Below are 13,661 nucleotides of genomic sequence, written 5' to 3'. Positions count from 1 at the left end.
AAAACAACAATTTATCCACTCTAAAATATCCAGCCTTCTACTTTCTGTTTAAAACATGTTTGTAAAATACAAAAATCACACAAAACTTACATCCAAGGAAATAATTTAGCAAAAATAAATCCCCCCACACTATATTAATAATGTATATGATCTATCATTCCATATACTACTTTTATACCTTTAAATTTAAATGTGCTCCTCAATTCTTGTTTTCCGCTTACACAAGGTACGCCCCACATACTAGAGACTGCAAGGGCTCTCCAGCATGTAGACAACCCCTGCATCTTCACATGTAATATGACTGATGACTTGGAGCTCACTACCATTGCTGTTAGATTTTACCTATTTCTTTCTTCTTTTGCAGTACAAAATGTTTTTAGTAGAATGTTTACATTTTTCTCCTTCACATAATTTTTGGTACAATGATATATTTTATTTCAGCTTAGGACTTCGATGGGGTCAAAATTCACCCCCAGTTTTACAAAAATATGCAAGATTGGAAAATTTGGAAAAAGAATGGTGAGAATGGCCTTTTTTAAGGTGGCACTGCATCGATGACTGTCTACTGATATGGATAGGGAATGAGCTTAGCTTTAGATGATTTATTTAAATAATTAACTTATTATTATTCAATTTATAATGAGTGGAGCTTTGCCTTTACTGAGGAAGTGAGTCAGCAGTTCCCCGTCATTGCGCCCGCTGCTCCATACAATTTAAACTGATTTGTGATGAAGTAATTTGTAACAAATAGAATTTCTTGTTGAAGTTTGGCAAAGCAGCAAATCTTCAAAATATCTCTAATTACAAGTCATCATTTGAAAAATATTTCGAAAGAACAGTTTCAGAGGGTCTTCAAGAATTGTGAGGATGGGGAGGCTTTTCTAGAACAGGGTCGTAATTTAAAAGATAGATTTATGGAAAGGAATTATTAGGAGGGAGAGCTGGAATTAATTATTTCTAATGTGGAAAAACAAATTAGTGATACGGAAGGAGGTGGAAAGGGTGAGAATAACGGAGAGCATTTTAAATATTCCTTTAGAACAGTAAAGCTCAAATAGTTGCCAACTAGAAAGGATTCTGAAGAAAAAATGGTCAGTGTCTAAGAATAACCCTGTGATAGAAGTGTTGCCTGAAAATCCAATGATTATTTACTCAAGGGCTCTAAATATTAAAGATAAAATTGTCCACAGCTGTTTAAGACCCAATTATGAACAGATTAAGAAAAGTCAATTCACGTGGTTCAGTTTTAGTAAAGGCTGCAGAAACTGCACATGTGGGGAGAGAATACAAAATAAAACCAAGTGAAATCTAACAGCAGTGGTAGTGAGCATCAAGTCATCGGTCACACTACATGTGCACATGAGGGGGCTGTCTCCACTTTCCAGTACGTGGGATGGACCTTGCATAAACTGAAAGCAAGAAACAAGATAGGATCAAAGACACATAGGGGGTGATTTATCAAGCGGGTGTAAAGTAGAACTGGCTTAGTTGCCCATAGTTACCATTGAGATTCCACCTGTTTGGACAGCTCCTTTGCAAAATGAAAGGAGTAATCTGATTAGTTGCTATGGGCAACTAAGCCAGTTCTACCTTATAACAGTTGGATAAATCGCCCCATAGTGTCCATTTTAAATATCACCATAGGTGCTCCCCAAAAGGTTTGAAGTTTCAGGCACTGGAACTGGTTAAAATAAGTGGTAAGGTTAAAATCAAGTTAATGTTATTAAACAGAGTTTTTTGGGGATATGTACACTTGTCACACGTCACCCTCAGTATGTGAATATAGGTTTGAATCTGGAACTGTGTCTAACTAGATATCTGCTGTTACGAACTCTGCTGTGGGAATTCTGTTGATGATTAGCTAGTTGCTATCATGTGACCATAATGACGTGGTTGAAAAGGGTTCTCCCTTTATGGAGGTCGTACATCACTGAGTGGGGCATCCTATCTACTATAAGTGGGTTTAGGTCATGTGATCAGAATAATACAAAAAGAACGATTTATAGGTCAAAAGTAGTATATGGAATGATTTGCCATATACATTATTAATATGGTTGTGGGGGATTTATTTTTGTTATATAATATCCTTGGATGTACATTTTATGTGACTGTTTTATTATATTGTATAAACCTATCTTGTTAAACAGAAAATAGGGGGGTGAATATTTAAGAGTGGATGAGTTTTATGCATTTTATGCCCCTGAAGAAGCAGATGTGAAACTTGAGTTGGGCCATCCCGAACCTGGGAGGGTTTCAGACAATGTGATTTTAATCTTTTTGTCCTGTGAGTATAATAAATATTGCCCTTGTGGCCAAGTTCTGGTGCTGCTTCACTATTGCATTTGCTATTCCTATTTTCATCATAAGGAGGATTGGAGCAGGATTGAAAGAGTGGAGTTTCTCCTAGCAACTTATGAAGTGGTGATTAAATGCACATTTAGAAGACCAGTGATTATTCGTGTAAATACGAGAACTACATATGTGAACACCTAATCTGAATATTGTACCATATGTTGGTGAGCTGCACGGTTTTATTTCTTACTGACTTTATGTGGGAATATAGCAGTCATTGCATTAGAATCCTGTATATGACAGTTATATTGCTTGTTCTCTCTTTCCCTTTGTGGGGAAGCTGTGACTGTCACTGTATCAAAGCCATGTGGATGTTATTGTGTGGAGACATTGCAGCTGCCACTGTTACTTGAAATAATTAAGACACAGGTCCACAGCAGAGAGCCCCAGAACAGTAATGGGCCTGAGGCCTATGAGGCAGTGCTAAGGTGCAAGATCGTCGTGATTACATCATCATGACCTCCTGGACCAGGTGACAGGGGGCTTGACTGTCTTGTGAATATGTTTGTTGATGCAAAAACTGCATCACAACTGTGCTATGTGCCAGCACCCAAAATGGTCCTTTCTTGTATTAGATGACTGGAATCAAACGTATATTACTGAAATACAGAGCATATTATTGGATACATCCAAGTCAAATGTCTTATTTATTTATGCGCTTATATAGCGTTACTATATTCTGCAGCGCTTTATAGACATAAGCATCACGCTGTCCCCAATGATCTTGGGAGTGTGGGAGGAAACCCACGCAAAACACAGGGAGAACATACAAACTCCATGCAGATGTTGTCCATGGTAGGATTCGAATCTAGGGCCCCAGTGCTGCAAGGCACCAGTGCTAACCACTGAGCCACCATGCTGTGTTTCTCTCTATAATTGTAACATGAGGCAGAAATGTAACCATTTATATTATGTTAGGGTAAATGTTCGTCCTAGTTGAAACTTGTTTGCTTAAAGGGGTTCTCTCATCTCAGACAATGGGGGCATATCGCTAGGATATGTCCCCATTGTCTTATAGGTGCAGGTCCCACTTCTGGGACCCGCACCTATATCGAGAACGGGGCCCCGAAAGTGAAGGAGAGCACTGCCGCCCTCCATTCTTTTCTATGGGGCCGCCGAAAATAGCCGAGCGCTGGCTTGGCTATTGCCGTCTGCCCCATAGAAATGAATAGGAGCATGGGCCGCGCATGCGTGGCACGCTCCCATTCACCTCTATGGGAGAGGTGGGGATTAGCACTTGGTGGTGGACGGCCCCCTGGAAATCTGGGGTCCTCCAGCCACAGCGCTCCCTGCTCTGTTCTCGATATAGGTGTGGGTCCCAGTGGTGGGACCCATCCTAGCGATATGCCCCCATTGTCTAAAATGGGAATACCCCTTTAATGCTTTAAGGGGTATTCCAGCTTCTGGCCACTTTTTACATTTGGCCAGTACTGTGCTTTACCTAAACAAAGAAATCCACTCCCCTGCTCCCGCTGCTCAGCCTATAGCTCAGAGGCTTCTTGCAGTGATGCTTCCAGTCCCAGACCTGTGCACATCTGAACAGGGTCACGTGTGTCACTGCCGCCAAACATTGGTCTCAGTGGTGACATGTTCCCAAGTAGCATGTCACTGCAGGATCACATGCCACTTAGGAAAGCATGTATTGCCCCAGTGTAAAAAAGTTTATAAAGCTAGAATACCTCTTTATTTGTTTATGATGATTTGTGGTTGCTCTGACTGAACGTTATGATCTTTATGTATAGTATATATCCCAAGACTAGGGATGAGCAAACTTGTGTTTATAAGGTCGGCGTATTTCAGGTTCGGGTTATCTAAGAATCCCGTTATGAATTCCGCTACCAAGCACCATTACATAATTCTATGACATGGCATGCACCATAGAAACCTATAAGAGGCGTTTCGTATTTCATTCCGTCATAATAGAAGTCAATGCTGGCCAAAAAAACCATAAATAATAAATAATAATAAAACATAATAAAAACATTCAGGTACAGACAACACAAATATATTTTGGCAACAGGGGGAACTATATCTGTAAAATCCGTGGGCCTCAAGTGCCATAGGAAATCCTAGACATTTTCCATTATGTAAAAATTGTGATCAGCTCTTTGGATAGACACCATCAAGGAGCTAAATAAACTAAATAACGATTTTGGAAATCTAAAGTAAAGCCCCTAACAAAATGTGTATTTATCATTACTTTCCATTAAATCATTGACAATGGGGGTGAAGAAATCCAGGTGGGCCAGTCAGGTCATGAGGCTGGTTGCTCTCAAAAAACTATTCAGCAGCTCAGCATTCTGAAGACCCATACCCCAGTACAATATGTGTCATCACATACAGTATACCGCTCTTCATCCATACAGACATTAATTACATTAGTTATATACAACTGCAATAAGAATGATCACAACCTCTGCCTGGTCACATGATATAACAGCACTCCTCCTATTGGTTACCAGATTTGCGCTACATATAGAGTGATATTTACTACTAGGTGCATGTGAAATAGAACTCATTGTAGGGCAGATTTTCATTGATATATAATTCTGGTACTCCAGGCATAAACAGCCAGGTTCATAAGTATTGGGATATTGACACAATTCTAACATTTTGGGCTCTATACACCACCACAATGGGTTTGAAATGAAACAAACAAGATGTGCTTTAAATCAGGTGAACGGTGTAGGAATTACAACAGTTTGCATATGTGCCTCCCACTTGTTAAGGAACCAAAAGTAATGGGACGGAATAATAATCATAAATCAAACTTTCACTTTTTAATACTTGGTTGCAAATCCTTTGCAGTCAATTATATCCTAAAGTCTGGAACGCATACACATCACCAGACGCTGGGTTTCATCCCTGGTGATGCTCTGCCAGGCCTCTACTGCAAGTGTCTTCAGTTCCTGCTTGTTCTTGGGGCATTTTCCCTTCAGTTTTGTCTTCAGCAAGTGAAATGCATGCTCAATCAGATTCAGGTCAGGTGATTGACTTGGCCATTGCATAACATTCCACTTATTTCCGTTAAAAAACTATTTGGTTGCTTTTGCAGTATGCTTTGGGCCATTGTCCATCTGCACTGTGAAGCGCCGTCCAATGAGTTCTGAAGCATTTGGCTGAATATGAGCAGATAATATTGCCCGAACCACTTCATAATTCATCCTGCTGATTGTGTCAGCTGTCACATCATCAATAAATACAAGAGAACCAGTTCCATTGGCAGCCATACATGCCCACGCCATGACACTACCACCACCATGCTTCACCGATGAGGTGGTATGCTTAGGATCATAAGAAGTTTCTTTCCTTCTCCATACTCTTCTCTGCCCATCACTCTGGTACAAGTTGATCTTTGTCTCATCTGTCCATAGGATGTTTTTTCAGAACTGTGAAGGCTTTTTTAGATCTCGTTTGGCGAACTCTAATCTAGCCTTCCTGTTTTTGAGGCTCACCAATGGTTTACATCTTGTAGTGAACCCTCTGTATTCACTCTGGTGAAGTCTTCTCTTGATTGTTGACTTTGACACACATACACCCACCTCCTGGAGAGTGTTCTTGATCTGGCCAACTGTTTTGAAGGGTGTTTTCTTCACCAGGGAAAGAATTCTTTGGTCATCCACCACGGTTCTTTTCCGTGGTCTTCCGAGTCTTTTGGTGTTGCTGAGCTCACCGGTGCGTTCCTTCTTTTTAAGAATGTTCCAAACAGTTGTTTTGGCCACGCCAAATGTTTTTGCTATCTCTCTGATGGGTTTGTTTTGTTTTTTTTCAGCCTAATGATGGTTTGCTTCACTGATAGTGACAGCTCTTTGGATCTCATCTTGAGAGTTGACAGCAACAGATTCCAAATGCAAATAGCACACTTGAAATGAACTCTGGACCTTTTATCTGCTCATTGTAATTGGGATAATGAGGAAATAACACACACCTGGCCATGGAACAGCTGAGAAGCCAATTGCCCCATTACTTTTGGTCCCATAACAAGTAGGAGGCACATATGCAAACTGTTGTAATTCCTACACCGTTCAGCTGATTTGGATGTAAATACCCTCAAATTAAAGCTGACAGTCTGCAGTTAAAGCACATCTTGTTTGTTTCATTTCAAATCCATTGTGGTGGTGTATAGAGCAAAAAAAATGTTAGAATTGTGTTGATGTCCCAATATTTATGGACCTAACTGTATGTCTTTTAAGAAACTGATGAAATGGATGTTTATTGCCCTGAAGTGTTGTGGAAATTTTATTATATGGAATTATGCAGACATTTTATCTTAGGATGTGTGTTTTATACATTGTCATCTGTCTCCCTGTGTCGGATTTAACCGAGGAATGCTCTAGTAGAGGGTACTTGGGTTGAATCGGGACTAGGGGTAAAACGTCAGTATGAAAACCTTCTTATGGGCTTGGAGACGTTCTCAGTGTGTAGGGGGGCGTTTGACGGTTTGTGAGCACTAAGTGCAATGCGCTAGGCTTTTTGCCTTCAAATGTCTATACACATTATAGAGAAGTGAAGTCTGCATAATGAGAGATATATATTATACCTTCGCTATCCCTTTCTGGATACATATCTGCTTTTAAGACATGCATATCTGCCTTGTCAGTATACTCGTACCATATACTGACAATGTCCATAACAATGTCCCAAATCTATAAGAACCAGTAGAATGATCTTCACTAGCTATTGGTCACTCTGAGCAGTCTTGAATGGGGTCCATGCTGACAGTGATGGGGGGTGGGCGGCCACCTGGCTGATCAGACAATGGACATGACTCATGTTTCCTTTTACAGGGATGAGGTGTGTGCTTTGCACTGTTCGGCCATGTTGATGCCCTCCCCTGTCCTTTTGTTATGTACCTGCACTTTCTGGGCTGACTGGCTGAAGTTGTAAAGCCATCTCCCACTGGGCGTCGTTCTATTGCCTTAATAAAGAAGGAGTCTGGGGTCTATTGGAAGGCTTTTTACACTGACTCCAGCTTGAACCAGCATTGTGTCTGACTCTTCCTGGGCTAAAGAACTACTTCATCCCTTATACAGAAAGAACTGAATAATAACTACGGAATTGGTTGTGCTGGGCGCATTTTAATACTGAAGTGTACCTTTTAGTGCACCGGAGATTTGTGCGCAAAGTCCAAACAAATTATCCATATCATCGTGTGTTTTTAAAAGAGTGCTGCATTAATGACCTGTGGGGCATCCAACTTGTCCTTCGTGCCAAAAATTGTTCCTGATCCATCACTATTCTTTTACCAATATGGCTTTGAATGATAGTTTGCTGACCCCACCTACATGTGTTGGCCCACCTGCTGCCAATTTAGACCCACCTACAATATGATACCAGTTTTAGAATTTTTTCCCCATTTTTAATGATTGACATTAAAGTACATAGTAGTGGGAAATACATTTAATGTAGCTTGAATTATACTGAAATGTGCATGGAAATTACATGGAATCTGAAATGTCTGACTGCCCTGTTGTTGTAAAGCCATAATACAGTGGTAACGTTATTATGGAAATTTTAATACCCATGTGTAGCACCACACAGTGTCTTTTGACATGCAAACATTTTGTATTCACTCTGTGTCCCCCATATAAAAATGTGACAGGATTTTTATGCTATATGGGTCCCAACTTTTCCAACAGAGGTTAGTAGATACTGACAAACTGCAATCAAACAGACAGAGCTATGTAAAGCCTGTGTATAGGTATTACATGAGTACCAGTTCTCTTCCCTAAACTGTTCACAAGGATTGCTGGTGTTGAAACAAAAACAAAAAAGGTGCATCAAAAGTCATACAGTGTCCAAACAGTGTGTACTGTAAGGGAAGATGCAGTAAAAGAGTATGTAAGTTCACAATGCAGTCCAGTACATTGTGCATATGGTAGTTTTTTATACGGGCATACTGTATGCATGAGACATGGAAAGTTTATTGTTTGAGTTCTCCGCCTGGCTGTCCTGCTGTATCATGAGGGTGCTCTAGTAATGATTCTAATACAAACATGTCAGAGCATTGCTATTTCTGCATCCCTTGTCTTGTTATTTCATACATAGCACAAACTGGCAAAAGCAATGAGTCGGATTTTGCAATCAGAAGTCAATGTGATTGTATGAATATGGTTCAGTTTATGAAAGCAGCAGTTTGAGACAACAGTAAAGCAACCTGACCCCAAGTCATTTAGGATCATTTTCAACTCTGGGTGGCAAATACATGGAGTTTTTGTTTCCTGTCTTTAAAATTTCATGGGTTTGCTCTAAGTTCTCATGTTTCCTCCCAACCTCAAGGAATACCAGTTAGTCAAATGGCTTCTAACTATAACTGACTCTGTCTGTTTATAGACATCAAGTCTATAAGGTTTCAAGGAGCAATGGAGAATAGAAAAAAAGACATATAACATATTTCTTGGTTCTATAGTTTGACATCAACATGTTTTATCACTTTTATCAGTGTGAACACATGTAGAGAACCCATGTAGATCACTAATAAAAGCAAGAACAAGGGCTGCAAGGGGATGTAGGAGATTAAAAACATGCCTGATTTCTTCCTAAAACAGTGCCACTCTTGTTCATGGGCTGTGTCTAGTATTGCACCTATTAACAATAACGGTTAAGAAAATAGCAATGGCTTTACAGTCTCATACAACCTAAAAATGTGCTATTAAAACTAATTAGGTTGCAACTTGTTAGGTTATATGGGTGTGTTGCACAATGGTTGTCAGTTTAATATACCGAGCAAATATGCTATAAACAGCGCAATACATAAGTTAATTATATATTTATTACAGCTTTAGCCCTGAAGTTCCACTCTGAGCAGTGCCACCCAACATGGCTGCTGACAGAAGGGCACGTGACCAGATGTGTTTATCAGTAAGGGGCTTAATATGCGGCTGTTTATACATTGTATTGTTCGTTATTCGCATTTAAGGAACAGCAAAGTGGTAAGGGCACATGTAGTAAGTACATGCCATGTCCCAACTTTCTAAGATGTCTAGTGGGTTGCATGGAAATTACCGTTCAGGTAAATCTGGTGTATTGGTATTTTCATAAATGTATGCATTTTACAATATTGAAAAATAACCTCTCATACTTATGATACAATAATAACGTATAATATCAATGATTTCCCCACTGCTGTTCTGTGCCATTACATAACATTTGAAAGCAGAGGTTTGGGTAATACAGAACAGTAAAACTACAGATTTGTTATTTATGCAATTCTTCACAATAACCTTTATAGCGGAATTCTGGTGTTAGCAGATAAATGTTGTTCTTTGTATGAAAAGCTATGGAATTTTTCCAATATATTTTCACTATCCGTTTCTCTCAATTTTTAAGAATTCTGCAGTCATTGGTTGCTTCCATAGTATACAAATCTGTCCAGGACATGTGATGGACACGCAGTTGTGACAAGCCATGAAAATGTGAAACCATTTGCAGTCCTTATGGGAATTTGAGAAATGCCATCATGACAGCAATGCTTTGGAATGCTGCACAATTTATGGATGCACTGCATATATAGACTTTAGTGTATACAGTGTAACAGTAGTCTGTGCCGCAAGGAGGTGCTGGCTTAAAAGGGTATACCGGTTATATAAAGTTATCCCCTACCCAAAAATAGGGCATAACTATTAAATCAGTGGGGGTCTACAAACTGGGACTCCTTGTGATATCGAGAAGGGGGATGCTGTACCCTGTGGAGGCCACCAAATTGAATGGAGCTGCTCCATTTATTTCTATGGGAGTGCTGTACTCGGCTATCTGCAGAACTCAAATACAAATGAATAGAGCGGCCGGTGCATGCTGCTCTGTTCATTCTAGAAGACTCCACGGAAGACAGGGTACAACTGGAACCCATACCAATCTAATAGTTATCCCCTATCCTGTAGACAGGGCTAATTTTTTACAATCAGAATACTCCTTAAAATAAAACAAAGGAGAGTGTTATTTGTAGCATTCTTCTCTCACTCCTCTTTTATCACCAGGTCAATGTTGGACCCTCAGTGAGGCTTTTAGCATGAACATGTTGTTTGTGGATGCATGTCTCCAAATTCCTTAGCACTGAGCACTCAGCAAACAGTAGCCATCTCCCCCACAATACACATACTAGTCTGTCAGGAGCACAGCACCCTTGTGTGCACCCAGACTGATCAGAGACAATACACTGCATGAGATGACTTACGTTGACTTGCCACATATCTTTCTTTGGTACCACTGCTTGCAGTTAGTATAATACTGCTTGTTGGACCCCATGACCTTTTGGACTGCACACACATTGGGCCTATGGTATGAACAAAGAGTTGGAAGTAAGTAATATTACAACACTGTGGTAGGAAAAAGCATGAATACTTTACATCATTGAATAATCTACAGTACAATATTGAAATATTCCATAAGAGTCATTATCAATAACATATTCTCCATATGAGTGCAGTTAATCAATCATAGCAGCCTCTGGTAGCAGTTAATACAATTTCTACCAGAGTAGACATAGAACAAATCTTACCCATGCTGTCTGCCCCTGATCCTGCTGTGCTGTAAAACTTTCTGATAGGGATACCTTGCTGAAGTTACTAATGTGGTCAGCAGTGTAAGAGTCAAGGCAAGCCGCACAATGCGATTCATTCTGAGAGGAGTTCGTGCAGGTTGCAAACTCCCACTGCTCTGAACTAAAAGCCAGGAAACATAAACTGTGCTGTGTTAAATAGACTGAGAGCTGGAATGGGTGGAGAATACAAGCTACTGCTGCAATCTGAGCCTGACTTTCCAGGCTGACTCTTTGGGGAATATGTAACCTCTTGGCTGTGTGTCTGAAAGAGTTTCAGAAATTCAGAGGTACAATTGTTAGGACTGGCCTGTGCCGCCTGCTGTCACCCTTTTCATGCAGAATGCACCCATTATTTCAACCACTGTTATGTTTAGACTTCACAAGTGGTCCCGATTATGTTTCCAAAATGTTTTGCTTAGTTTGGAAATCTTTTTGCAGTCCTCATTTTCTTGCTGTAAGGATTTATTATCCATGGATTTCTTTTGTATTATTGTTGGTACAAAAGAATGAACAAAGTTTATATCACGAGAATATGATTTAAGCATCATGGGTTGTGCAGCTACTTTACATATGATGGTTCATTTTGTGGAGGGGGAGTACATGAGTAAACACATTCCACTGGTTAAGATTGGGGGGTGTATTTCTCCAAACAATGATCAGTTAATTTAAGTTTAAATAACCGTTAGCAATGTACAGGTTGGAAGACATTCTGCTAATGGATTGTGAAGTAAACAGAAAAGTGTGCAAACGGTTCATGTGGCTTTTAAAGCCTATTAGCAATAGTAAGGTCTAGTAACGTCTTTTCGGTAATCTAAAACACTGCACTATTTGTCCATATGAATGTCAAAGATATCTGTAATTCACATAAAATCATGAATAAGGGACAAAGTAATCATCACTATCTGTAACTTCATTTTAGTGTATATACAGATAGAAATGTATTAATAGTTGCTACAAATAAATTACATTACTTGTCTTGTGTTGGTCCTGAGCCTGTAGAGCTCAGTTAAATTCTTTATTCTGCTAGTTGCCACTGGAAACAATGAACCAGTCTGAGGACAGATTCCTAAAAACATTCCTGTTAGAAATCTTATAGTATCTCACAAAAGTGAGTACACCGATCACATTTTTGTACATATTTTATAATATCTTTTCATGGGACAGCACTGAAGATCTGACACTTTCATATAATATTTATGGGAGAGGCTTAGACTATGATGAGGGGGAAGAGCTTCCCCTGACCTAGCTGGCTGTGTTGTGCCAGAAGCCAGGAGCGAGGGTAAGCCTAGTAGTGGGCGTACCCTAAGGGGAGTGTTTGAGAACAGGGGGGGTGGGTGGGTATGAACAGAAGCGCCCTGAGGAGCTGGGGGCTGGAGCTTAAGAAGGTAAGATGCCCCTCCCACAAATTCAGGCTGACTTTTCAGCCTTCCACTTATGGGAGAGGCTTAGACTATGATGAGGGGGAAGCGCTTCCCCTGACCTAGCTGGCTGTGTTGTGCCTGGAGGAGAGGGAATGCTGAACCAGGTTCCTGGCGTGAGCAAGGAGGGACTCTAGTCCATCACTAGAGACTGGAAGACCGGAAGGGGGAACCCCGAGGGGTCCGCTCCTGGCAGCACCTGAAAAAAGAGGGGGAAATTAAATCGGAACAGGGCATCTGTCGCCACGTTCTCGACCCCCGGGATGTGGCTGCAGAACACATGGAAATTATGAGTGAGAGAGAGCCAAACCAGTCTGCGCAGGAGGGACATGATCCTGGGGGATTTAGCCCGACCTCTTGTGATGATGTCCACCAACGCTTGGTTATCAGTGATGAACATCACCGGTGTGTTTGCCCACCGATGACCCCACACTTGGGCCGCCGCCACAATGGGGTAAAGCTCCAGGAGGGAAGACGAGCTCAGATTTTCGGCGACTGACTGGATTTCTACGGGCCACTGGCCATCCATCCAATGGGACCCAAAAATAGCGACATACCCCTGGGATGCGGCAGCGTCCGAGAAAACGGTGGGATATGACGGTGCCCATGATGGTACGAAAAGAGAGATCCCGTTCCATGAGGATAGGAACAGGGACCACATGGCCAAGTCCGCCCTGGCATGGCTGTCCAAGTGGACGATGCTGCTCTGGTCAGGAGCCGAAGGCAACAGCTGGAGCAACCTGGAGGTGAAAGCCGTGCCCTGGGGCATAATTCTGGAGGCGAAGTTGAAACGCCCCAGCAGGGATTGGAGCTCAACCCTGGACAGATAGCCCACGGACATGGCGTGGGAAATTTCCACACGGCAACTCGCCAGTTTTTCCTCCGGGAGGCTGGCCTCCATCCGGATGGAATCCAGGGTGACGCCAAGGAATGTCACCCTATGGGCGGAGCCCTCAGTTTTTGCATGGGCTATCGGGACCTGCAGGCTGGAAAAAATTTGGAGAAGAGTAGCCAGGTTGCCAGAGCCTCCTTGTGGACCCTCGATGATCAAGAAGTCATCGAGGTAGTGGATGACCGTGGGAAATCCGCCATGGTGGACGAGGATCCAGTGCAGGGCCTTGGCAAATTGGTCGAACAACCATGAGCTACTCTTTGACCCAAACGTGAGCCTGTTCGTGAAATAATAGCGATTGGCCCATCTAAGCCCGTAGTAACCCCATAAGTGCAGTTTAACAGGGAGGAGCTTGAAGGCGTCCGAGATGTCCGCCTTTGCCAACCAGGAACCCCTGCTGGATTTTACTATGTCTTTAATCGCCTCGTCTATAGAGGAATATTTAATGGAGAACTCCTCG

At 41.5% G+C, this 13,661-nt stretch overlaps 1 protein-coding gene across 1 annotated transcript in view; it reads right to left on the bottom strand.

The window, feature by feature from the left end:
• Positions 1-11,065, bottom strand: part of TGFBI (transforming growth factor beta induced) — a 109,077-nt gene extending 98,012 nt beyond the window's left edge. The window contains exons 1-2 of the mRNA XM_044280857.1: positions 10,850-11,065; positions 10,526-10,624 (exon numbers count right to left, since the gene is read on the bottom strand). Coding sequence (XP_044136792.1) covers positions 10,526-10,624; positions 10,850-10,968 — 218 coding nt within the window. The 5' untranslated portion in view covers positions 10,969-11,065. The remainder of the gene's footprint in view (positions 1-10,525; positions 10,625-10,849) is intronic.
• Between the last annotated feature and the right edge of the window lie 2,596 nt (positions 11,066-13,661).

The sequence above is a fragment of the Bufo gargarizans genome, chromosome 2 (assembly GCF_014858855.1).
Source record: "Bufo gargarizans isolate SCDJY-AF-19 chromosome 2, ASM1485885v1, whole genome shotgun sequence".
NCBI classification, from domain to species: domain Eukaryota; kingdom Metazoa; phylum Chordata; class Amphibia; order Anura; family Bufonidae; genus Bufo; species Bufo gargarizans.
The sequence above is the reverse complement of the archived record's forward strand: the minus strand, read 5'-3'. Positions and strand labels throughout refer to the sequence as shown.